Genomic DNA, 27,272 nt, shown 5'->3' with positions numbered 1-27,272 from the left:
CATGCATTCAATTAACAGGGTAGTTTTCCATGAAAACTGAGTTTGGGCAGTATCTCAGTTAAATAAACTTTACTTTCTTTATGCCTGGAGCTCCTAGATGGAAAAAGAGAAAGCCCTAGAGCAGGGATCAGCACACTCATACTGAGGCTCTTCCCGCAGGACTTCTGCATTCCATTTCCTACCAGTGAGCATCTCTGTCTGCCCTGCCTGCATTCACCAGAGTGAGTCAACACTGACTCCTCAGAATGTGTAGGTGGCAGTCACTCAGAAGGATGGCAACACTTCTAATCATAATGTCTATTTTTTAGGCAGATGCTTTTGATTGAGAGAGAGGAAACATATGATACCTAACAGCATGCGTTCTGAAACCAGACTACCAGGTTTGAATCCCAGCTCTACCACTTGGTGGTACATATGTGACTTTGGGCCAGTTTACTTCATCCTATATTTTGATTTCCTCATCTGTAAAATGGGGACAATAGTTCTACCTCAAAAGGTGTGGTTAAGATTAAATGAGATAATACACTGGAAGTGCTTATAACAATGACTGGTATGTGTTAAAGTGCAATAAGTGCTAGCTCTTACCCCACCCCAACCTTACTCACATGCTTTTTTTTTTTACTGGCAGAGTCTGGAGTGTAAACACCTGACTACTCTTCTGCACACGGGCATGCACTTGCTTTTCTCAGCCAATGAAGGATAGCCGGCTTCCCTGGCTAGTGACTGATTTAGGGATGAGCCAAAGGTAAAATTTTGGCTAATGAAATAAACTTGCCTGGGGTGGTGGTGGTGTTCAAGGAAGGTTTCTTCCCAAATGATGTGCATTGGAGGGGATGTTTCTTTCTTCTAATGATGCTGTTTCTGCATCTACATCTGCCTGAAACAGCAGAGTCATCTTGGCACCCTGAAGGGAGCTGGAAGAAAGGTGGAAACAATCATAACACTGTTGAGTTTAAAGAGCTAACCAACCCCCAGATTCCTACCTCTGGACTTGTTCTCTGAAAGAATAAAATTTCCATTTTGAATATGGTTTTCTGTTATGACTTGAATATACTCTGATATTTCTTGAGTACCTAGTGTGTCTGAGATATGTTATTGGAAACACAAAGTATAAAACTATAAAGCTGACCTCGACAAGTTTTCCAGCTACCTGAAGACAAGTTTTTCCAGCTACTTGAGAGAAATAAGCCATGAAAAGAACACTAATAATACCAAGCAGCAAATATTCAGTGCTTGGCCTGAGAAAGCAACCCAGGAGGGCATGGATGAGGAGAGGGCTCCAAGAATAAGGAAAACATAAATGGACAGAAGAGAGAGGGAACATTCTTGATAGTAAACAAAATATTGGGTAGAGTTAGGGATTGTGTTAGTTTGCCAGGGCTGCCAAACCAGATGGCTTCAAGAACAGAAGATTATTTCTCTGGAGGGGAGAAGTCTAAGATCGAAGGGTCAGCGGGGTTGACTTCATTCAGGGGCCTCTCTCCTGTGTTTGCAGATGACTGCCATTTTGCTCTGTCCTTATAGCATCTTTCACTTGTTCACACGCACCCCTGGTATCCCTCAGTACAGCCAAAAATTCTTCATAAAGGACACCAGTCAGACTGTATGAGGACCTACTTTAACTGCCTTATTTTACACATCTCTTTTAACGATCTTATCTCGAAATACAGTCACGTTCTGTGCGACTGAAAGCTAGGACTTCAACATAAGAATTTTGAGAGGACACAATTTCAGCCCATAAAAGGGATGAAAGAGGAGACTAAGAGTCAAAGGTTACAGATGATTGGGAGCCTAAGCTGGGAATTATGTCAGGACCGGAGAGCAGGCGCCTCAAACCCTGGGCTGAGATTCTACTCCTGCAGCAGCAGTAAGGAAGTAAAAACAGACCTTCGGGAAGAATAATTTGGCAGTGTGCTGCAGCGTTTTATAAGGGCAAGGACTGGGCTGAGAGAAACGGTGTGAGGTTGCACAGAGTCTGGTCCTGCTAAAGGACTGAACTCAGGAAGGAACTTGAAGGGACTGAATGAAAGAGAAGTGGAAGAGAAAAGGACAAGATGTATTCTTGGACACTGCCAGCTATCAGGCCAGTGGAAGCTAATCTATAATTCAGATCTTAAACGGAAGTATTATTTTGTCATAACAGGATTGTGAGTCAGTCCCAGGTGATTGGGGTTCCAGCTCTCTGTTATTTAGGAGCACCTGTCTGAAAGGGAACAGGCTTCCTTGTTGGGTATGGAGTATCCTGGAGGTGTTCAGGAAGTTAATTTTATCAAAAGGATACAAATATCAGGGATTGCATAATTGGATATTCTTGGAGGTCTCTTATATAGTTCAAGGTCTACAAGTTAAGCTAATGCTTTAGGGTCTAAAAGCCTTTCATTTAGAACCCAGAATAGACAAAATGTCTAGCCACCACCCCAAATTGCCCAGTCATCTCAGAGGGAAGATCTGGGGTAAGGTAGCTCTCTGGACCCCAGTCCTGCTTGAAGTAGACCCTTTTGTTTAGTTTGGGCAATACTCACATGCCTCCACCAGGTATTATGTCAGTTACCAGTTGGTATATTTAATGTTAAATGGGCTTGGAAAATTAAGTTTAACAATTTGATTACTAAAATGAAACCTCAGAATTGCAAGACTGGAAGAATTGATGCTTTTGAACTCTGGTGTTGGAGAAGACTCTTGAGAGTCCCTTGGACTGCAAGGAGACCCAACCAGTCCATCCTAAAGGAGATCAGTCCTGAATATTCATTGGAAGGACTGATGCTGAAGGTGAAACTCCAATACTTTGGCCACCGGATGCGAAGAACTGATTCAATGGAAAAGACCCTGATGCTGGGAAAGACTGAAGGCGGGAGAAGGGGGCGACAGAGGATGAGATGGTTGGACGGCATCACCAACTCGATGGACATGAGTCTGAGTAAGCTCCGGGAGCTGGTGACAGACAGGGAAGCATGCTGTGCTGCAGTCCATGGGGTCACAAAGAGTCAGACACAACTGAGCAACTGAACTGAACTGAGAATGTATGACTTTTATAAACTGTAATCACTAATAAACAAAAGACCTGCTTTTAAGTTATTTTTTTAAAACTATTTTTAAATTACAAAGAAATGTTTGACTTTTTAAATTTTATTTTTTGGCTTTTTAAAAATGTTGAATGTAAACTGCAAAATATCTTTCTACCTTCCCCAGTCCAGCTCCCTTAGGGATAGGCCTGCAGTTTTATTTGTAACATTCCAGACCTTTTACTGGACATTCCCAGCACCACACACATACCTTATGCATACAAATACATATTTCATAGCTTATAAAGTACATATACCATATATAAAATATGTATATTTATATGGCTATACATATTATACATGCACTCAAGACATATAATTTTTGTTTAACATAACCAGGATTTATACTAAATACTAACAGTTTGTATTTTTTTAGTTACTTATATATACAATTTCCCATGTTAGTACGTATATTCCCAAATGGCCCATGTTTTAAATATCTACTTAAGGTATGAAAGCCAAACAGATCACCAAATAAGGTAGGTTATTAAAAAATTAGAAAAACAGGGTAGTCTAAGAAAATGATAATGGAATAAAATTCTTGTCAGGTCTCACACATTACAACATGTAGGGTGACTTTATCCAGAACATTTTCAATGGACTCTCAAAGGAAGAAAAATAAAATGATCTGTCTTTACACTTTTATTAATAGGCAAAACTTTTCAGATGCTTTATTTTCAGATATTTCAAATTTTTATCTGAATAGAAAGAATAAACACATTACCAATTTCAAAATTGCCAAAGGGTGCACGTAGTTAGAAGTCCTTCTTTCCCTGTAGCTCTCCAATCCCATAATTCTCTCCACAGGCAACTGCTGACAAGGTTCTTGTGTATTCTAAAGATATTTAAGATTCTGTATGTTTAAAATAAGAAAATATCAAGAAGCAACACATTATGGCTCCTCTGCATCCCCACCAAATTCTAGCACTTGCTAGAGTAATCTTTATTGCAGTTTGACATCTCTACCCAAAAAATGAGAGAGAAAAGGATAGAATGAAGCCACAGAGTTAAAAAGCATATTTGGGCATCTGGAGTAATGACAGATAAGAATAAGATGGCTATCAAAGACAGCTACTAAGACACTTATTTTTTAAAAAGCTTATGAAAACTTATAAAACTCTTGAATATAACTCTTTAAAAATATCTTCATGATAATGTAGCAAACTTTACAGGTAAAATATACACCCTACTTAAAATAATCAGCCCCCAAATCAACCCTTGATTCTTTGTTTGTTGTAAGACTTAGCACAGCCACAATTCTATCTACACTAAATTTTATGAAACTTATGATAAACCTCTTTCATAATTCTACATTTTTATTTCAACATAAATTCCAAAGTAAATGGGGGGTAGGTAGTAAGGTTTTAAGTTCTTTTTTGAGGTAGATTCACTTTACCAGGGATTTTTGAAGACCAATTATCACTCCTAGTTGTATCCTTACTTCCCATGAAGAACAACTGTTATTTATGCAAAAGTGAGGTGTTGATTTAAAGATTAAAGTCTATGATAGTACAAAGAAAGTCAGAGAGTCGATATTATGTCAAAAATGTCTTTAATTGCAAAAAGTATTAATCTTACTGTAACAGTTGAAGAGTTATATTTTTTCTTATAATAGACATTATACTTATACATCTTAAGCAGCAACTCATAAAGTGTGTATTAAACAGGTTCACCAAACAAGACAAAATATGAACATTGGCTAATAACATGAACAAATGTCAAACAAGTTATTTAAAAACAATGCTTTAGAATGTCAGCTCCTCACATTCCACATAGAACTTCCAATGCTCATCCATTATATGGCACGGGAGAAATTCTTGGTCGCTGCTTAACTGTATTTCTTTTATTTGAAGATAATGTGGGACGCTTTGAATTGATTCTTTGCAAGTTCCTGTTTAAAGAAGTGTCAACAAATAAGAAACTGCCTTTTGAAAAAATAAGATTTAAATTTACTTATTACAAACCTTAGACCCTAGTCAAGTGTATTAGCACACATAACAGGTTTTCTGACCAGGTCATTCTTCACTCACTCCATTTTCTACACCCAAGAGAAAGCTGTAAATCAGCCCTGACCCATCTGGGAAGAAAGAAGCCTGGTTGCAGCCTAAAGCACCAAGGCAAAAAAAGGGTAACTGAAGCTTCTGAAGGTAGTTGATCAAAGTCCCTCTGTGCCTCCATTTCCAATAAACTGAGGGTAAAACAGTTGTGAAGATTAAATGAGATATTGCATGTGAAATGCTTGGCTACTGCCTAATACACAGCAAACACTCAATAATACTAGCTGCTGTTATTATCATATTTATTCCTGAAGACATTGTTAGGCTGGAAGATGGGGGATCAGTTTTCTAGGCCACACAAACTTGGTTGTGACCTCAAACAAGTTATATGGCTTCTCCAGACTTCCAACTCCTCTGAGAGGTGAGAGCAGATGATCAACAGGGTCCCTTTCGGCTCTGCCAATCTGAATCAGTGATTCTAAAACTGGCTTCTTTAAGCTCCCTGACAGTCTCAGAGATTCCTTTCTTGGAGACTGGCTATATGACCTGTAAGTCATTCAGCTAATTGAATCTTATTCCAGGGATAGCGCCAATATGCGTCTGTGTGACCTCAGCCAGGCAGTTTCAGATAGACAGGCTCTAAGTCTGAGAGCTCTGCTCATCATTCTAAGCAGTACACATGTTTACACAGTTACAACCTGCATAGATATCTGGGGTCTCTAATGCCCAGTACTCATTTATCCTTCCAGTGGTGATCCCACCCTAATTCGCCTCTGACAGACTATCCTTTCCCGTCACACTTGGCCCAGGTGCTTCTGGTGAAACTGTTCTCAACTGTGTGGCTGAACCACACTGCCTGCCTCTTGTCAGCTCCATCTTAGGTCTGCAGTCCTTCCCCTCCCCTTTCTGCATGACCATACCTTAGTCTGCTCATAAGGAGTGTGCCCATTAACCCACTGCAGTATTCTTGCCTGGAGAAGTCCATGGACAGAGGAGTCTGGCAGGCCACAGGGGGTCGCAGAGAGTCATGAGTGAGCAACTACCACTCACTCACTCAAGGAATGTGCCCAAGCCAGATAAATTCCCTAACAACTTGCCTTATCCTTGCTTTGAACTGATGTGAAAACTGGAAGAATGCCTTTTGCTGATGTACGGTAAATGACTGTGAGACCCCCAGGGAGGGGCAGGGAGTTCCATCAGCATGCACTTCTCCCTAGTAGTCAGGTTCTGTTCTCCTTCTTCCATCAAGCAGGCTTCTCCCTAGTAGTCAGGTTCTGTTCTTAGCTTTGGTCCCTTCAAACCCTCCTTACCCTTTGCAGAGGCATGGAGTGCCGCTGTGACTGTTTCTGGATCATCTGATCCCTCCTACCTGTATGTAAGTTACCCACAATAAACACTTCACAACTGGACTCTAAGGAGTGGCCTGCTTAGTTTTTTGGTCTTCAAGTTCCTTCTCAGTTCAGGGGACATTATTCAATACCTCTTCTTTCCCACATCGAGCTGATGTGTTTAGATATAACCCAATCAGTGAGCAGGCACTGATTCATGGGAAGAACATGACCCATTCAGAGCAGAGTTACATGCAATGAGATCTTTGCTTCACCTTCTAGGAAAGAGTCACATCCAGGTTCTTCCCCTCTAGACTTGGATCCGAAAGCAGGGAGCTCTGGAATGAGGAGAGGAGAGGCTGTTACAAAGGAGCTAAGGAAAGGAAAGTGCGGAAAACTGGTGGTGAGAAAGGGAGAAAAACAGGCAGTGCCGCTCCCTTGGTAAGCCTATGGACAGTCGTGCTGTTTGAACCTTGGCTTAAGTCTGAAAACCTATTCCTGGTACATGAATCAACAAAATTTCTTTTTGGGGGGTTTTAAGGCAGTCTGATTTGGGTTTTAATCTGTTTACTTATGACCCAAAGAATTTAAACTTTTTTACACATGGTCCACATGTAAGCAACATAATTCCCTTATTAACAGCTTTGTTTTGTAGACTATCTGAAGCAAGGTATCCCACAAAAGTTGGAAGTGGAGAGCATTCTTTCAGGAAAAACTCATGGAAATAAGTTTAAATATGTACTTAAATTCATTTTGCTAATACTATCTTAGTTTCACAAGAGCAAGGATGGACCTGTATACAGGCCCATTTCCTCTTTCCAGTGAGTGGGCCTCACCTCAGAAGTCACAGACCCAAACATGGGAACTTGTGAAAGATGGCTGGGAGCGCCTGCTGAGCTTTATCTTGTCTGTAACGGGCGTAACCAGAAAGGGTCACCACAGTGCTCACACAGCCAAGGCCAGCAACAGAACTGCAGGCTGCTAAGCAGCAGCAGCTTCCCGGGAAGCCACCTGCCCCTTTTCCCAGCTGACATGCTTGAAACGGAGGGGCCCAAATCTGGGATACTGAGATGATAGAACTGAAGTGTCTGAAAGACAGTGTTTTCAGATGGACATCTGCTAACCTATTAACCCTCAGAAGTGGGGTTTTCAATCAAGTAATGCTAATGTTAAACATTTTGCTGTACCAGTCCCATCACTCATCACCTTTGTCAAATGCGGAAGAAAGAAATGTGAAAGCTTTCCGTAAAACTGTGAAGTGTTATTCAACATTGCTTTGCACTCTAAATGAGCTTTGCTTGGAGATGATTTGGGCTTCTCTCTCCCTCATGGGCTGTAATAAATTGAGAGAAAGGGACCACTTTAGGCCCATCTCCTCTTTTTGTTGTTGTTTTTTGTTTGTTTGTTTTAAGCAGTGCTGACTTTATCACTAAAGTCAGTAGGGTGTGATGGTTTTGATGTATAACTTTCTCAACAGGTTAGCCGTGATATACCCACAAGGGTTATTTGGCTGACAGTCTAGCTAGCAGCCCTTCACATGGCTTGACTTTCAAAGGGACAGAGGTCATGGCACCCCACTCCTAGATCCACTTTCTACTGCTGGCACACTGTTAGTGATCAGAATTACTTCTGAATTTCCTGTAATCGCAGGACTTTAGGAAAACTGCAAGGGGCTCCGTGGTAACGGGCAGTGCCACTTCCTTAGTAAACCCGTGGACAAAAGTCCTGGGAACACACACCACAGAATACAGTGTTAAGAACATCTCCTAGTTTCTCACAGGATAGCCGCTTTTCCATAATAACCAGCCGGGAAAAATCAGAGCTCACTCTTTACAAAACGCCTGCTCGCATCCCCTCAACCCCTCTCACCCTCTGCTGCCTCATCCTTCTCCCTGCCACCTCTTCCGCACCAGGGTCTCTGAACTCCATCCACCACTCATCCCCACCTATTCTATCCCAGCTGGTGCTGCCAGGAGCCGGCACCTTTGGCTGACCACACTTCTAACACTTCCAGGTTTCTTTGCTGTTATCTACCTCTCCATACATTGGGAAGGGGTGGGCAACAACAACAACAAAAAGCATATAGAGAAACTGAGAAACATATATAGAGAAAACTCAGCTAAACAGGGTAATCCCCATGTAAGGAAATGTAAGAATGCAGCGAATTAATTTCAAATGTATGATCCTGGTTTGAATTGTGTTAAGTAACTATACAATTGCTACCTTATCCTAGTACATAATAGTACAAGCTTCAAAACCATTTGAATCATTCCAGACAAGTAACATCCAGCAAAGTTAAAGACAAAGAGCTTCACTAACTTTCCTTCCTTTTTTGAAGCTGAACAAACCTTTTCTCTGTATCCACATATGAAAGCATATCTGAAAGCATCAATGCCAGTATGTAATGTTTTAAAAACTCTTCACTTTTTCTTTTCATAAAAAATAAAACATATATGCAGTATACTATATGTACATAAAATGAGTAAAAATATATTGTGAGATGTATTATCAGTCTTCTGAGAAATAATAACAACCTGTTACTAATAGTAGCTGAGGACACAGTTACAGAATCAAGAGTCTCTTCCGTGGGTCCTGGTCTGGGCTCACTCTGCAAGTCTCCTGGCATCAGGGCTTTTAGAGCTGAGTTCTTAAGTGATTTACTGTTGTCTATACTTTAAATTTGGCCTGCAGGTATGGTTTTCCTGAAACCCTCTCCCTATTCCACCTCCCCTCCTACCCAGGTTAACTAATGATAACAACCCAAGGTATATTATAGCCTTCTATAGCTTGTTTCTGTGCTCTGATAGTACAGCACACATTTGTCCATCAATTTTCAATACTTTAATCTTTGCACAACCATGTGAGACAAGAAAGGGAAAGAATCCAAGTAGTTGGGAAACTGGGATTGAGATTTTTAAAATTTAATAATTCATTTACAGTATTCAACATACTCATTGGTACTTAATAAGTTGCACAAAATACAGGCACTTAAATAGAAAAGAAATCTCGCCTCACCAGTGCAGTCTGTACACTTACTACAAGCCTTACTATTCCCACCAAGCTCTGGGCCAGTTTGGAAGGATGGTAACAAATAAAGCATGAAGGACATACTTAAAAGACCTGCTTCCAAATTGGAAGCTCCCAGACACTGGAGTTTTGCTTCCACTCTAACCCAGACAGTCATGTGGGAGGTGGTAGCTGAGAGGGGATGAAGCAACAAGATTCAGATACTGCATGTAAAATGCTTAAATATAATATTCTTTATAGGAAATGATTTTACTTTGGGTCTATTAGTAATTGTTACTGTGCCACGGAAAGATCTTAGAAACACGAAGCTGTTGTGATCTGTAGTGATGTGAACTTACAGGTAGGATGCTGTAATACCAGGAGCAAACATACACATGGAGTCTTAAGCAGTCTGACATGATCTACTATTCATTTTTCCCAGCCTTCACTGTGGGGAGGATTAATGTGTGGACTAGTGCTCAGACGTTCTGTTCTGCTTAAGGGGCCAGACAACTCCTGGTCCTGAAGCCTCCAAGAAACAAAGAGGAATAGGAGGATTTAAAAAGTTCTATCACGGAAAGAATTTTTCTGAGTGAGGAAGGAGAAATTAGCATCCCGAGAAACACTAACTTAATCCATTATTTGGTCAAGAAATTACTGTCTTCTTTGCAATAACCAAGGACATCTATTTGTAGCTCTGTGACAAAAAGTTCATTCCATCAGCACTGTGAAAACTACCGAATCACCCCACTGGCAGGTAGGGGCCCTTCTCCCTCTAATTTTCACTTTTAGTTCAGGTAGATTCCCTAGACAAAGTCAGTGCCCTCTGAGACCAGTAAATAAAATGTCTGAACAATAGCACATTTAGCCAGCCAGTACAGCCAGGAAGAAAGCCATTTAATTGGGTCTTTGGCTTATCTTGACCCTAATCTCCAACAGGAAAGACACAGCTAAGGAGACATGCTGCTCATGGACAGGGTATCGAGAAATAAATCTCCTTCAAGTAGTACCACTCCATATTAGCTACTCTGCACAAGTCTGCTTAAACTGAATTGCTAGATTCACTAGTAGACAAAGGAATGGGCTCATGTAACCATTCATGTTATCTGGTTGCTGAAATGGGCACTTCAAAAATGACAAACTAGTTAGTTTAAAAATAATTTTAACTTTTACTGTTCTTTTTCCTGTTTTTTTTTTAATTCTCTTGATATGTCAAAACCAAAAAATAATCAGATTCATTATTTTAACTGATAGTTCACTTCTGACACACCCCTAACCCATTTTACTTCTCTTGCTCTCAAGTTTCATTATCTGTAAAACAGGTACAAGACCAGTTGATGTATTAAAACTTCACTTCTAACTTTAAAATTATTGAACTGAGACTTCCAGAACTTGTGCTTACAAATGAAGCATTCTACACTTCATTAAGATTATGGAATGAAACATCACTTACTCTAGTTAAAAACGAAAATGAATATACTTATGTATACATTCTCATTCGGAATCAGAAATATAATCCAATCAAAGGCAAATGATTAAGAATAATTTTAACAGACTGCAAAATAATTTTAATAGACTGTAAAAATACATCTGCTCTAGTTATGATGGGGAAAAATTCTATTATGGCTATTTAAATGCAAAGTTCAATGCCTTCTGATAAATGAAGGATCCTAAAGGATACATATGGTGATAGAGTATTATATGATTGGATATCTAAAACTAAGTTAATAATTTGGCATATATTTACACTGAAGGGCTTCCCTGGTGGCTCAGCTGGTAAAGAATCCTCTTGCAATGCGGGAGACCTGGGTTGGGACAACATCCTGGAAGAGGGACCAGCTACCCACTCCAGTATTCTGGCCTGGAGAATTCCATGGGCTGTACAGTCCATGGGGTCGCAAAGAGTCGGACATGACTGAGCGACTTTCACTACGCTGATAAGATCAAAAGCCATCTGTGAAAACTGGACTGGAATCAAGAAACAGACTTGATCATAATATTTAGAAATTTAAAACTATTTAGGCCTTCATTGTTCAGGGGAAAACTGAAATTATCAGGCAATTCCTTAAGCTGAACTGGGTTTGAGGGACTTGATAGTACATGTAAGGTGTTCGGGTTTTCTGTGTATCTGTCGTACAGATGTGAATCCTGGAGGTCACATGCTGAAAAGAAGCTCCTAACTGCCCTAACGTATGTAAAATAATCTGGCAGGGGGACGGCACATGGCAAGTGCTCAACAGATCATTTGTTTTCTTCTCTTTCTTCCTCTATCAGTAGATGTAAACTACCAGGGTGAAAAAAAAATGACCTGTTAAAATAGTGAAAAAGAATCAAGAGTTTAAATAGGAGCTGAAGTAAACACCCGCTGCTCTGTTATCAGGCACCCGTCTTCCTTGGGTGTTTAAGTTTAACCACATAAAACAGAAGCACCTCTGAGTGTTTGTCTTCTATTACATATTCTTTTACAGAGAAATGAAGCACAATAACGGCACTAAAATGAATAAAATTCTTTCTTTAAAGTCATGTATTTACAATAGATTACACATACGTCAGACTTTTCAAAACAAAACAGTCTACTTTTTACAACAGAAAAATTGTGTTTTATTTCTGAATGAACAAGTGATGTTAGATCCTCATGAAAAAAAATTATAAATTATATAATCAGTGTGCATTAAATGATAGCCTGGGAAAAGACCAGACCTCAGGAGACACCTTTTTGTTTTGTTTTGCTTAGATAAATACACTCAGCTTCAGGTGTTTTGAGTGTCTTGGTACTATGGTGACAGGGGACATAAACATATAAAATTGACTTTCCAGGTAAATGATGAAATGTGATTTATATTAACATAATGTTTTTTTAGAGAACTTTATGAAAAGTATATCAATATGTTTACACACAGTATTCACAAATGATGTAGAAGCCTTGGGAATGTTCATTTTTTCCTATTCCACTATATACTGAAATACCAATGAAGAGTCCCTCAATAACACAAAAGGGAACTACAGCCAAGTACACAATGGGGAGAGAGGCTTGGGAGGAAGCTGTGAAATTTTAAGGGAAAATGCACCACAGACTCACTCCATTTTAAAGCTTAAAAGGATTTAGAGATAAATACTTCAGGGATTCAATCAACATTTCATCAACAGAATCTCACTTTTAAAGGTTAGCTTTGGTATGTTTAAAATCTTTCATTAGGCTTAACACACACCCTCAGATGTGCTAATGTACCATATTTTAATACCCTGTAGTCTATCAACACAACGTTGCCTTGTGTTGCCAAGTTAACTAGTTTTCGTGTAGAACTCAAAAAAATGAAAAGCTCTTCCATTATCTCTGACTTACTAAAAGTCATATTATCTCTTATCTTCATGACTCAGGATTTTCTTGATACCATGAATCCAAAATGATATGTATTAACAGAAGTAAACTGGATAAGGGGTAAAGAGAAATAGTTCTCTTAAATTTCTGGATGAGAAAATGTGAAGGGCCATCACTTCTTTTTTTTTTTGCAGTAAACTGATTTATAATGTATTAGTTTCTAATGTACAGCAAAGTGATTCAGTTACACATTATATGTTTCTCATTATGGTTTATTAAAAGACACCAACTATAGTTCTCTGCGCTATATAGTAGGACCTCGTTGTTTATCTACGTTCAGTAGTTCGTATCTGCTAATCCCAAACGCCTCATTTACCCCTCTCCCACCACCCCTTTTCCCTTTGGTAATCGTAGGTTTGCTTCCTATGTCTGTTAGTCTGTTTCTGTTTCATAAATAAGTTCATCTGTGTCATATTTTAGATTCTACATACAAGTGGTATCATGTGGTATATGTCTTTCTCTGTTTAACTTACTTCAGTTAGTATGATAATCTCTAGGTCCATTCATGTTGCTGCAAATGGCATTATTTCATTATTTTTTATGGCTGAGTAGTATTTCATTGTGCATATATATACCATTCCTTCTTTATTAAAAAAACAATTATTTATTTAACTGCATCAGGTCTTAGTTGCGGCATGAGGGTTTAGGTGCCCTGCGCCATGTGGGATCTTAGTTCCCCAGCCAGGGATCAAATCCACACCGCATGCATTGCAGGACAGATTCTTAGCCACTGGACCACCAGGGAAGTCCCCACTGCATCTCCTGCATCCACTCGGCTGCCAGGAGACACGGAGATTGCTCCCATGTCTTGGCTATTGTACACAGTGCTGCTGAGAACATAGGGGTGTCTGTATCTTTTTGCACTATAGTTTTGTCCAGATGTATGCCTTGGAGTAGGGTTGCTGGGTCATGTAGCAGCTCTACTTTTGATTTTTAAAGGAGCCTCCACACTGTTTTCCATAGTGGCTGCACCAATTTACATTTCCAGCAACAGTGTAGGAGGGTTCCCTTTTCTCCACACTCTCCCCAAGATTTATTTGTAAACCTTCTAATGATGGCCACCTCTAAAGATGAGGTGGTACCTCACTGTAGTTTTGATTTGCATTTCTCTAACAATAAGCAATGATAAGTATCTTTTCATGTTCCTAATGGTCATCTGTGTATCTCTGGAGAAATAAGACAGCAACCTTGCTTGTAATAAGGTTAGAGACTTTACATTTTTCTGACTTGCCAGGGCTTTTGATTTCTTTTAGGTACCACAAAACCAGGTGCAAAAGAATCCTAGCAATGTTTAAATAAAACTTCAACAGTAGCCTACAGACCTGTTTTATAGATTCCTAGGTCCAGATCAAGGTAGCAAGATGCTAGTTGGCATACTGGTGCCTCCACAGTTCTCAAATTAGTACTAACATCTGAAATTTCTAAAGGAAAGAAAATTCAGGATTTCTGGAGAGAAATTAGTAACAAGAAACTGTTTATACTGCCGGCAACAGAAGCAGAATCCATTTTTCAAATTTCATGCTTAACTTAGCAGGTGATCTATCAGCCCTCTGAGAAAAGAGATGTATGGCTGGGGTTGGAACTATGTGCCTGGAACTAGAAAATCTGAGGAGCAAGACAACCTTTCTAATATGAGGAAGAACCTGTATTTCTGCTTTGACTCTTAAGGATAAAACTAGGAGAAAGGTTTGCTTGATCTTCCTTCAAGAAGTGTGTGTGTGTGAGTGACAGAGAGAGACAGAAAAAGGGAGAGGGGAAGGGACAGTGAATGTGAGTACGCAAGCCCTGGGGCAGGTATGCTTTGGAATCAAAGTGAAGGGCCGAATATAAAGAATTTCCAAATTATTACCTGCATAAGAAATCAGATACTACTAGTCATTCAGAGTCAGCAGTCAGGCTGGCTGCCTAAGAATCACTTCTAAAAACTCTGGGTTCCAGGCTCATCTCCAAGATTAGGAAGAATTGCAGTCAGGGTGAGGAACCAAAGGCCATGAATCACAACTCCTTCCAGTTCCTTAAACCCTTTAACTTCTTCACAACTGTTTTATTTTATGAGTTTCCCCGAAATGATGAGAAACATTTTTGAGGCTATCCCTAGAAAACTGGAGAAAATGCATCTTATTCTGAAGCCAGTTTTTGAGACAAAGGGCTATGTGTAAAGTTAGGAAAGTATTGAATTATTGGATTTGTTGTAAGGGAACGAGTAACCCTGGGAAGCCCCTGGTTAGGGGCCTGGTGACAGTAATCCTGTTTGATTTTCGTCTCTGGTTATTACAGAATTATCATTTCTCTTTTGTACCTCTTTTCCTCATATATTGTCCCCAACTGGTCTAAGACAGGGACGCTGGGGGGGGAAAGAGGGAACGCTGCCGTAGAGGAGCGTAACACAGCATTAGTTATGTCCACTTTTCAGAAATGTGTGCTGTCCTTTCCCACAACTCTGCAATCAACTGCTGACTGAAGACTACATTCTCTTCAGTTTTCTGAAGGTTTATTCCATCAAATGAAGTGTATCAGTTTACACTAGTAAGCAAAGCTTTATTCTAGTATCTAGTGTTTATTTTTAGAAAATATGGGAAACTAACCAAATGATGCCTGCAAAGAAGGGAAAAATATCATTTTCCCTTGTGTGCTAAGTTACTTCAGTCATGTCCGACTCTTTGTGATCCTATGGACCATAGCCCGCCAGGCTTCTCTGTCCATGGGATCTCCCAGGCAAGAATGTCTGAGGAGGTTACCATTTCCTCCTCCAGGGGATCTTGCCAACTCAGGGATGGGGCCGGCAATTCTTACGTCTCCTGCAGTGGCAGCCAGGTCTTTTACCACCAGCACTACTTGGGAAGCTATTTCCCTTTTATGGCACTTAAAAAAAATCTACCTTACCAATATTTATTTACAGCTTGAGTTTTTACATGAAGTCGCATTATTGAAGACTTGGCTGTCTTGTGATGAATTTTTCATATGTATTCTCTGCCATACTATTGTTAAAATGAACTGCTGCTACTGTGAGATGGGTTTTAACTGACCTATTATATTATAGGTTTCTTTCAAATGGCACTACTTTAGGGACACTCAAGCCTTTGCTTCTATTGTTTGGGCCTTGTGGATAATGTACAGATTTAAAAACAAATCTTATTGCTGCTATGTCCATTTCTTTCCCTGTACTTTGTTATATCTGGGGTGTAGTCAAACTTATCTGATTTAATATGCATTTTTAAAAAATGCTGTGACTATTAAATACCTTGTTTACATACAGGTGAAATAAATTTATTCCAACCAAAAAAATCTACCTAAAATAAGCACATCATAGATTCACAGAGAAAGGAGCTGTGAGGAAAGGGTTATTCTTCTAGAAATTAAGTTAAATGGAGTTTAAATGGAGTGCTGTGTATAAGCAGAAAATAATTTTTGGTGGGAATGTGGGAAAACTGGAACCTTTGTACACTGCTGGTAGGAATGTAAATGATTCAGTTGTTGTGGAAAACATATGGCTGTTTCTCAAAAAAGTAAATATATAATATATATTAGTAATATAGCAATTTACTCCTACCAAGGAGTAATATATACCAATATATCCAAAAGAACTGAAGACAGGTACATACAAATATATGTATATACCTGTTAATAGTAACATTATGTCCAACAGCCAGAAAGTGGAACCCCAAATACCAATCAAAGAATGAATAAATAAACTAAATGCCACTGAACTGTTCACTTTAAAATGGTTATCTGAACATTAGGTGAATTTAACCTGAATGAAAAAAAAAAAAAAAAAAAAGACAAGTGAAATGTCTTATCAGTGGATTAGGGTGTGTTTTTCCACAACTAAGAAATAGGTTTTGGTCTGCACATACCTGGAAGGCAAGGTTGATGTTGTTGAGGATCTGGAGGCACGGGTAACTCCTCAGAAACATACTTTAAAAGTTCCTTCCCCTGGTATGTTATCTGCACATAAGTAAGCACAGAATTTCAAAATCATACAAAATCACAAGCAGCAAATGCACCTATCTCTCGCAAACTGTAACTCCAGTACAGTACTGATTGTTTGTAGATTATTTATTGGCAAACTATAACCCACAGCCAAATGTGGGCTGCCGTCTTTTCTGTAACTCAAGTTTTACTAGAACACAGTGATACCATTCATTTACTTAACATCTATGGCTATTTTTATGCTACAAAAGGATCAAGTAGTTTTGACAGAGATCATATGCTCACAAAGCCTGAAATATTTATTATCTGGCTCTTTATGGGGAAAATTGTTGATCTCAGATGTATATCATTAATTCTCTCATACATGCACTTACTCAACAAATATTAATTCAGTACCTGCTACTTTACAACTTAAAAACTTAAGTGTTGCATCAATAAAATTAAGCCATAAAAGTAAAATGGTACTTTTCAAGAAATCAGACATGCAACTGACTAGATTAACAGCATTTCAGGTCTAAACATCAAAGTCCCCCCACTTCCTGCCCCACACCCCCCCGCCCACCTTGGTTTGCTTGTGAACTTAGCTATTGTTTATCAGCCCCAAAGTTCAGAGCTTAGAAATACATACACAAAAATGGGCTGGACTGAGGCAGACTGGCAAACACCTGCCAGAAATGTTTGAGTCCAAGAGTCTTTGCTTTCTCCAGACTGAGTTCTAAAGCAGTCTGATAACATAATCCCAGAAGCTAGGTTCACTGTGGTTAACCCAGCAAGTCTTGACTTGAACACCCCTTCCTTCAGGATGCTCACCCAGAGATGCTCAAGTAATGACCTTCCTACAGGACCCCATAACCTCTGCACTTATATTTCTGTCAAGCACTAAACCCACTTAAATGAAATTATGTATTAATGTGTCTGCTTTCACTAAAGATTTGTATCATACTAAGTTTTATTTTCTAGCACTTCACATAGTGCCTGACAATATAGGGAGAAAGCTTTGAAGTCCCAGATCTTAATCAGGATTCTTAAATTCTTTGAGTACCTCCAGATTTTTAAGTTGTGGGGAGTAAAAAGGATAATACTTATGAGAAATATACCTTTGGCATACTGTCAAGCACACCCTCAGTGCTCAATAAGTGCTTGTTACCGAAGGGAGCATGGGTGGCCTAAGGAATATGGAATGGTTAGGCAGACTTAGAGCTCAGTCCTATGATCAAACAAAGCCTCATATGTTAATGGAACAGACCTGGCCTACTCAGCATGCTAAACCCTCCTTACTTGCAATGGAAGAAGAAGCGGTGAGGCCACTAACTGCCATCTGTCATTTCTCCAAATAATAAACAGTTGAAAACAATGGATTTTGACCATTTATCCAAAAAAAAGAACAATATACCTTCAAAGTGCACATGAAATCATATCACGCATCTTTTCTAACCACAATATTAAGTGACTAGAAATCAACTACTAAAAAAAAAAAAAAAAAAGAACTGCAAAACACACAATCACGTGGAAGCTAAACAACATGCTACTAACCAACCAATGGTTAACTGAAGAAATGAAAGAAGAAATAAAAAATACCTAGAGACAAGAGAAAATAAAATCACAATGATCCAAAATCTATGGGATACAGCAAAAGCATTTCTAAGAGGGAAGTTTATAGTGATACAAGCTTACCTCAGGAAAAAGAAAAAACTCAAACAACCTAGCCTTACACCTAAAGGAACTAGAGAAGGAAGAACAAAAGAACCTATCAAAGAGATTAGAGCAGAAATAAATAGAGACTAAAAAAAAAAAAAAAACAGAAAAGATCAACAAAACTAAAACCCGGTTCTTTGAAAAGATAAGCAAAACTGATAAACCTTTAGTCAGACTCATAAAGAAAACCAGGGCGAGGGCCCAAGTCAGTCAAATTAGAAATGAAAGAGAAGTTATCACCAACACCACAGAAATACCAAGATTCTTAAGAGACTCCTACAAACAACTACATGCCAATAAAATGTATAGTCTAGAAGAAATGGACAAAGTCTTACAAATGTACAATCTCCCCAAACTGAACTGGGAATAAATAGAAAATCTGAATAGACCAATTACCAGTGATGAGATAGAATCAGTAATTTAAAATTCCCAACAGGGGCACTTTCCCGGTCGTCCAATGGCTAGGACTCCATGCCCCCAGTGCAGGGGGCCCGGGTGTGATCCCAGGTCGGGGAACTAGATCCCACACACCACGAGTAAGGCGCTGTGTGCCACAATTAAGACCCGACACGGGAAAATAAATAAAGAAACATTTAAAAAAAAACCCACAAAACTCCCAACAAGTATTTCCCTGGTGGTCCAGTGGTCAAAGCTTCATGCTCCCAACGCAGGGGGCCCGCGTTAATATCGCTAGCTTGGCAACTAGATCCCCCATGCCACAACCAAGAATTCACAGGCCACAACTGAAGACCCCACATGCAGCAGCTACAGGGCGGAGATCCTGCGATCCGGTGCAGGATCTCAGTCTCGGCACAGCCAAACGTGTCAGTATTAAAACAACAGACAGACAAACTCCCAACAAACAGAAGTACAGAACCAGAGAACTTCACAGGTGAATCCTACCAGACATTTAGAGAACAGTGAACACCTATCCTTCTCCAACTATTCCAAAAAACTGCAGAGGGAGAAACACTTTCGAACTCATTCTAGAAGGCCAGCATTATCCTGATACCAAAACCAGACAGGATATCACAAAAAAAGTCCCATAAATTACAGGCTAGTACCACTGATTGACACAGATACATAGATCCTGAACAAAACATTAGCAAATAGAATCCAATAACATATTAAGAGGATCATAAATCATGATCAAGTGGGATTTATCCTAGAGTTGCAAGGATTTTTCAATGTCTGCAAATTGATCAGTGTGATACACCACATTAACAAACTGAAGAATAAAAATCATAGTCATCTCAATAGATAAGACAAAGCTTTTGACAAAATTCAGTATCTGTTTATGATTAAAAAAAAAATACTCCAGAAAGAGGGCAAACATGAGAATATGCCTCAACATAACAAAGGCCATATATGACAAACCCATACTTAGTATTACAGTCACAGTGAAAAGCTGAAAGCATTCCCTCTAAGATCACAAACAAGACAAGGATGACCATTCTTGCCACTTTTATTCACATAGTATTGGAATTTCTAGCCACAATAATCAGGCAAGAAAAAGAAATAAAGGGCCTCCCAATTGTAAAGATATAAGTAAAACTGTCACTATTTGCAGAAGACATGATACTATATATAGAAAACACTAAAGACACCACCAGAAAACTACCAGAACTCATCAGTGAATTCAGAAAAATTTCTGGATACAAAATTAATATATAGAAACCTGTTATATTTCTGTATGTTAACAGTGAACTATCAGAAAGAGCTAAGGAAATAATCCTGTTTACCACTGCATCAAAAAGAATAAAATACCTAGGAATAAATCTACCTAAGGAGGCAAGAGTCCTGTACTTGAGAAACTGTAAGACATTGATTGAAAAGACACAGAAAATGACACAAATAAATGGAAAGATATACTGTGTTCTTGGGCTGGAAGAATTAATATTGTTAAAATACCACACTAGCCAAGGCAGTCTACAGATTCAATGCAATCCCTATCAAAATACCAATGGCACTGAACTAGAATAAATAGTTTTAAAATTTGTATGGGAACACAAAAAACCCTGAATAGCTACAACAGTCTTGAGACAGAATAGAGCTCAGGGAATCATACTCTCTGACTTCAGACGGTACTACAAAGCTGCTGTAATCACAACAGTCTTGAACAGGCACAGAAACAGACTCACACATCAACAGAACAGAATAAAGAGCCCAGAAGTACACCATGCACTAAAGTCAGTTAGTCTATGACAAAGGAGACAAGAACACACAATGATGAAAAGACAGCCTCTTTACTACGTGGTGCTGGGAAAACTGGGCAGCAACATGTAAAAAAATGAAATGAGAACATTTCTCACACCATATACAAAAAGTACACTCTAAATGAATTATAGACCTAAATTTTATGATTTTATGGAAATCATAAAATTCCCAGAAGAAAACACAGGCAGAACATTCTTTGACATAAATTAGAGTAACACTGTTTTGGATCTGTTTCCTAAGGCAAAGGAAACAAAAAATAAATAAATGGTGCCTAATTAAACTTAAAAGCTTTTATACAGCAAAGGAAACCACTGACAAAATGAAGACTTACTGAAGAGGAGAAAATACTTGCAAATGATATACCCATAAGGGGTTAATATACAAAATGTATAAACAGCTCATACAACTCGGTATCAAAAAACACCTTGGTCAAAAAATGGGCAGACGACCTGAATAGAAAATTTCCCAAAAAAAGACATACAGATGGCCAACAGTCACATGAAAAGATGCTCAACACTGCTAACCATAAGAAAAATGCAAATCAAAGCCACAATGAGGTATCACCTCACACCTGTCAGAATGGGCATCATCAAAAAGAACACAAATAACAAATGTTGCCAAGGCTGTGGAGAAAGGGGAACTTTTCTACACTGTTGGTGGGAACGAAAACTGGTGTAAGCCATTATACAGAGTGAAGTAAGCCAGAAAGATAAAGACCAATACAGTATACTAACACATATATATGGAATTTAGAAAGATGGTAACGATAACCCTATATGCAAACAGAAAAAGAGACACAGATGTACAGAACAGACTTTTGGGACTCTGTGGGAGAAGGCGAGGGTGGGATGTTTCGAGAGAACAGCATCGAAACATGTATATTATCAAGGGTGAAACAGATCACCAGCCCAGGATGGATGCATGAGACAAGTGCTCAGGGCTGGTGCACTGGGAAGACCCAGAGGGATGGGGTGGGGAGGGAGGCAGGAGGGAGGATCGGGATGGGGAACACATGTAAATCCACAGCTGATTCATGTCAAGGTATGGCAGAAACCACTACAATATTGTAAAGTAATTAGCCTCCAACTAATAAAAATAAATGGAAAGAAAAATAAAAAAGCAAAAAGAAAGAAAAGAAAACTGGTGTAAGCACAATGGAAAATAGTATGGAGGTTTCTCAAAAACTTAAAACTACCATATGATCCAGCAATTCTGCTCCTGGGTATACATCCAAAAACAAAAACACTAATTCAAAAAACGTGAACGTGCACTTCAATGATCAAAGAAGCATTGTTTACAGTTGCCAATATATAGAAACAACCTAAGTGCTCATCGGGGCTTCCCTGGTAGATCAGTTGTTAAAGAATCCACCTGCAATGCAGGAGACCCTGATTTGATTCCTGGGTTGGGAAGATCTGCTGGAGAAGGGATAGGCTACCCACTCCAGTATTCTGGCCTTGAGAATCCATGGACTGTATAGTTCATGGGGTTGTAAAGAGTCGGACAAGACTGGGTGACGTTCACTTCCACTTTAAGTGTCCATCAGGAAATGAATAGATAAAGAAGACTGGTGTAAATGTACTACTCAGCCATAAAAAGAATGAAATCTTGCCATTTGCAACAACATGGATGGACCTGGAGGGTTTATGGTATGTGAAATAAAAAAAACACAGAAAAAGACAAATACTCTGTTACTACTTACATGGGGAATCAAAAAATAAAATAAATGAATATAACGAAATAGAAACAGACATAGATAAAGAGAACAGACTAGGGGCAGCCAGCGGGGAGAGGGAAGAACGGAGGGGCAAGATAGGGGTAGGAGACTAAGGCACAGGAGACCACATGTGAAATAAACAAGCTCTGAGGATACATTCTGCAGCACAGGGAATAGAGCGAATATTTCACAATAAACTTAAATTAAGTATAACCTATAAAAACAGTGAGTCACTATGCTGTACTGCTGAAACTGACTATACCTCAAAAATAATAAAGTTTATCTGCAAGTATATAAAAAGAAGAAAGACTGGGTTTCATTCACATTATTGCCCTGATGATATCCAACACACGCTATGCCCTCATCAACGTGTAGGCTCAGTATGTTTTCACCTATATCTCCAAATTTAAAGTATATTTTTAATCAGTTAGTGGTGGGTAAAATTTTACCTTAGTAGACTTAGGAGTCCTGAGTAAGCCCCAGACATATCACTAGGGATAATTCACGCATTCAGAGAACACAGCTTTAAGAAAGTCCATTGAGTTAAAAACCTACTTTCCGTAAGGCAGGAGTGATTTAATGGACAGCGATAAGGATGAATAGGCCTGAGACTGAACTGGCACTAGGTCGCTTCAGGAGACGGCAGCAGCGAGAGGAGCGCGCGGCGTCTGGTGGGGTACGCGTGAGCACTCCCTCGGCAAAGCTGCTCATCAGCCTGGCTGCCTGGGCAGATCTGAGTCACTGCTGGGGCTCCTGGCTCTGCCATTCTGTCGATGTGGATGCAGATGCAGGACGAGACCTGGTTTTCTGGCATTTCTCGCCTGACAACCTGGCCTCTACATCCCCACACCACCTAGTCAGTGAAAATGTTCACATTTACCAAGATAGCAAAAACCTGTTCTCATCAAGAAGTGACTGTGAATTCAGGAGTTACCCCAAGACAAAAAGAGGTAAAGGTTACTGTGGTAAACTTTAAAGGAGGCATTAAAAAAAACTGTAAACAAACTCAATTTCTCAGCCTGTGTTATTTACGAGAAGTACATGAGTGCCCTATAGTAATCTTTGAAACTATTTCCATTTCTGGGATAATTTAAAAACTAAGCTTGGTTAGATAATCCGGATGAATACCTCACATCCAAGAACTGCCCTAATTCTAGTGCCCACATTTGTATTTGGCTTCACCATCACACAGATCTGAAACAGCATGACTCTAATTGACATGGCTAATGAGAGAAGACCAGAGGCAATGTGATATGTAAATGAGGCACGTGAGTACAGAGTGAGGGCCAAACGATATCACAGCCAGATATGCAAAACCAGAAACTTGGCGGTAACTCCAACAGAGATAAGGAGCGGGAAGACTGAGTCATCGCTAGGCACAGGCACGTCAAACTCCAAAGAACCTCCGCTACAGCAACTAGGGTCACGTTCGCTCTATGAGCACAGATTCAGTTTCAGCAAAACAGTGTCATCTATCATAGCTTTAAGAAGCTTTGTGATAAAAAGGGATTTCCATGGGTAAAATGTTAATTACTAACATGCAAATATAATTTATGAAACCATGGAAAGGATTAAGCAGGTTAAATTGAAAGCAGGTGACTCCAGTGGTCAGAAGAAAAAAAACGACAGGAAAAGAGGAGGACAGAGAGACTATAAAGTAGAGAAAATTTAAAATGTGCTCATGTAAGTGAAGGAACTGAAAACTGTTCTGGAAACACCTGCAACAGAGGTCCGGGAGGCCAGAGTTCATAGGTTAGGGACAAAAACTGAGACAGAAGCCAGCAACGAGGGTGTGCAGAGCTGAGCTGGACAAGAAGGGGAGAGGAAAGCTCCCCCCGCTGCTGGCGCACTGAGGCTTACTACAATGGCCAGTGGGGGCTGAAGGTATCTGCAAGTCTATCAACAGTGATGGGGACTGTCTGATGAGTCACGGTTTCCTGGGTAAAACGTTGCAACCCAGTTCCCTGAAATGGTGCCATGGACATCTGGAGGTGGCTGATCATCGGACCTCAAGGGTGTTAGTCACCAATACTCTTCATATAAGTCGTTAAACTGGGCTTATAAATCAGAAGACAGAGCTGAAGGGGGAGACTTCAGCTCCCAGCTGAAGTCTGGGAAGTCCGAATAAAAATTCAGAAATTTTTCCTTCTGGGAGGCTAGCAATTCTTGGGTAAGACTGTTCAAACATGTGGGTCTCAGGCTTCCTGATCATAACTTTCACCTTTGGGGGAAGATTCTGCTTTATCGTATCAGAATACTAGTAACACATTATTAACTAAATTATCCACATATCAGTGGTCCTGCATACTCTACGTGGAGTCACAAGAACCTGATATCACTGTGGGGGTGGGGTGGCAGGAATGAGAGGAAGATCGGGGCATTCAGTTTTCTGAGACGAGGTAAGGAACGAGGAAGGAGAGGCTCTGTCAGTGTGCGACCCTTCTGCGGGGAGTTCTGGCAAACGGGGACTGTGGCAGAGCTCATGGCATGCTGCAACAGGGACACACGGGCACAGAACTAGTCTGGAGAATTGTCAGCGTCCTTTTTAGTAAAGGAAATAGTTTTATCATCAAAAAATATGATGTTATCTCCAACCGAATATGAAGTTAAAGACTAATTTAGGAATGACCCACCTTACTCCAAGCGTAATTCCAGGTCACATAACTGTCACCTCCTAGAAGATCCTTGAGCCAGGTGACTGGATTTTGATAAATCTGACCATTTTCTACCTTAATTTTGCCACTCAATAAAACACTGGCTTTGTGGGTAGCCTCCTGAAAGTGAAAAATAAGACAAAAATTAGGATTAAAAAAAATACCTGAACTTCTGCTTCTGTCCATGATAAAGTAAACAGGGATCAGAATTATGTTAACACCCGACACAACCAAAAAAAGAGACAAGCTAAATATATGAAACAATGGTTTCCAAGATACCAAACATCAGGGGGAAAAGTATAGTGGTACTGAGAACTGAGGAACTAATGAGGTGAGCCCTACAACTGTCCCAGCTCACTGCCTTGAGAGAGCTTCCAGGTCTTCATACAGGGACAGGAAATCCAGACGAAACCTGTGGATTCTCTCAACTGAGTAGACAGCACAGGGCCCAGGGAGGCATGACGGCTAGACTTGCAGGACAGAGTACTGAAGAAGAGAGAGATACACAGAGAGAGAACTCGACAGAGCTTCAGAGGGTCCTCTTTAAGTATACTGCTGACTTGTGATTGGCCATGTGTAAGAAGAAATTAGCCAAGCCTGGGAAAAGAACCATCTGAAAGAATTAGATGGGATGGCATTCTCCGGCATTCTCAAAGGGCAGAAACGGCACCTGTTCCCCACAGTGAGACTAGAAAGACAAACTGATGGAGCACTGGTAGATACACAGAAGTCTTGCCTTGCCTCGGGATATAATTAGCCTTAGACTGAACACTGCTCCAATCCTGCCTAACAAACTATAAAAGGAAGACCCAAAAGGACTGGAAAAGGTCAGTTTTCATTACAGTCCCAAAGAAGGGCAGGGCCTAAGAATGTTCAAACTATCGCATAATCACGCTCATTTCACAAGCTAGTAATGTTATGTGCAAAATCCTTCAAGTTAGGCTTTAGCAGTACCTGAACCAAGAACTTCAGATGTACAAACTGGGTTTAGAAAAGGCAGAGGAACACAGAGATCAATGGCCAACATTTTCTGGGGGCTTTCCTAGTAGCTCAGCTGGTAAAGAATCCACCTGCAATGAAGGAGATCCCGGTTCAATTCCTGGGTTGGGAAGATCCACTGGAGAAGGGATAGGCTACCCACTCAAGTATTCTGGCCTGGAAAATTCCATGGACTGTATAGTCCATAGGGTCGCAAAGAGTTTGACACGACTGAGCAGCGACTTTCACTTTCAATTTCTGGATCACAGAGAAAGCAAGGGAATTCCAGAAAAACATCCACTTCTGATTCATTGATTATGCTAAAGCCTTTGACTGTGTGGATCACAACAAACTGTGGAAAGCTCTTAAAGAGATGGAATACCAGACCATCTTACTTGTCTCCTGAGAAACCTGTATGCAGGTCAAGAATCAACAGTTAGAACCTTACACTGAACAACTGACTGGTTCAAAATTGGGAAAGGAGTAGAAGGTTGTATACTGTCATCCTGCTTATTTAACTTACATGCAGAGTACATCATGTGAAATGCTGGGCTGGATGAAGCATAAGCTGGAATCAAGATTGCTGAGACAAATGTCAACAACCTCAGATACGCAGATGACACCACCCTTATGGTAGAAAGCCAAGAAGAACTAAAGAGCCTCTTGATGAGGGTAAAAGAGGAGAGTGAAAAAGCAGGCTTAAAACTCAACATTCAAAAAACTAAGATCATGGTATCCAGCCCCATCACTTCATGGCAAACAGAAGGGGAAAAAGTGGAAGCAGTGACAGATTTTATTTTCTTGGACTCCAAAATCACTGTGGACGATGACTGCAGCCATAAAATTAAAAGATGCTTGCTCCTTACAAGGAAAGCTATGACAAACCTAGACAGCATATTAAAAAACAAAGACATCACTTTACTGACAAAGATCTGTATACTCAAAGCTATGGTTTTTCTAGTCATGTATGGATGTGAGAGTTGAACCATAAGGAAGGCCGAGCACCAAAGAACTGATGGTTTTGAATCATGGTGCTGGAGAAGACTCTTGAGGAGTTCCTTGGACTGCAAGGAGATCAAACCAGTCAATCCTAAAGGAAATCAACCTTGAATAATCATTGGAAGGACTGATGCTGAAGCTCCAATATTTTGGCCACCTGATGCGAAGAGTCAACTTACTGGAAAAGACCCTGATGCTGGGAAAGACTGAAGGCAAAAGGAGAAGGAAATAGCAGAGGATGAGATGGTTAGAAGCATCACTATTTCAATGGACATGAATCTAATTAAGCAAACTCCGGGAGAGAGTGGAG

The 27,272-nt window shown here is 39.9% G+C and overlaps 1 protein-coding gene across 1 annotated transcript in view; it reads right to left on the bottom strand.

Annotated features, from left to right (window-relative positions):
* Nucleotides 1-4,603: 4,603 nt before the first annotated feature.
* ANKRD31 (ankyrin repeat domain 31) overlaps nt 4,604-27,272 on the bottom strand; it is a 132,064-nt gene continuing 109,395 nt past the window's right edge. Inside the window, exons 24-27 of the mRNA XM_061158155.1 lie at nt 24,965-25,105; nt 16,627-16,717; nt 6,663-6,725; nt 4,604-4,953 (exon numbers count right to left, since the gene is read on the bottom strand). Coding sequence (XP_061014138.1) covers nt 4,808-4,953; nt 6,663-6,725; nt 16,627-16,717; nt 24,965-25,105 — 441 coding nt within the window. The 3' untranslated portion in view covers nt 4,604-4,807. The remainder of the gene's footprint in view (nt 4,954-6,662; nt 6,726-16,626; nt 16,718-24,964; nt 25,106-27,272) is intronic.

Source organism: Dama dama, chromosome 12, assembly GCF_033118175.1.
Source record: "Dama dama isolate Ldn47 chromosome 12, ASM3311817v1, whole genome shotgun sequence".
In the NCBI taxonomy this organism is placed as follows: domain Eukaryota; kingdom Metazoa; phylum Chordata; class Mammalia; order Artiodactyla; family Cervidae; genus Dama; species Dama dama.
This window is presented reverse-complemented; position numbering and strand designations above follow the sequence as displayed.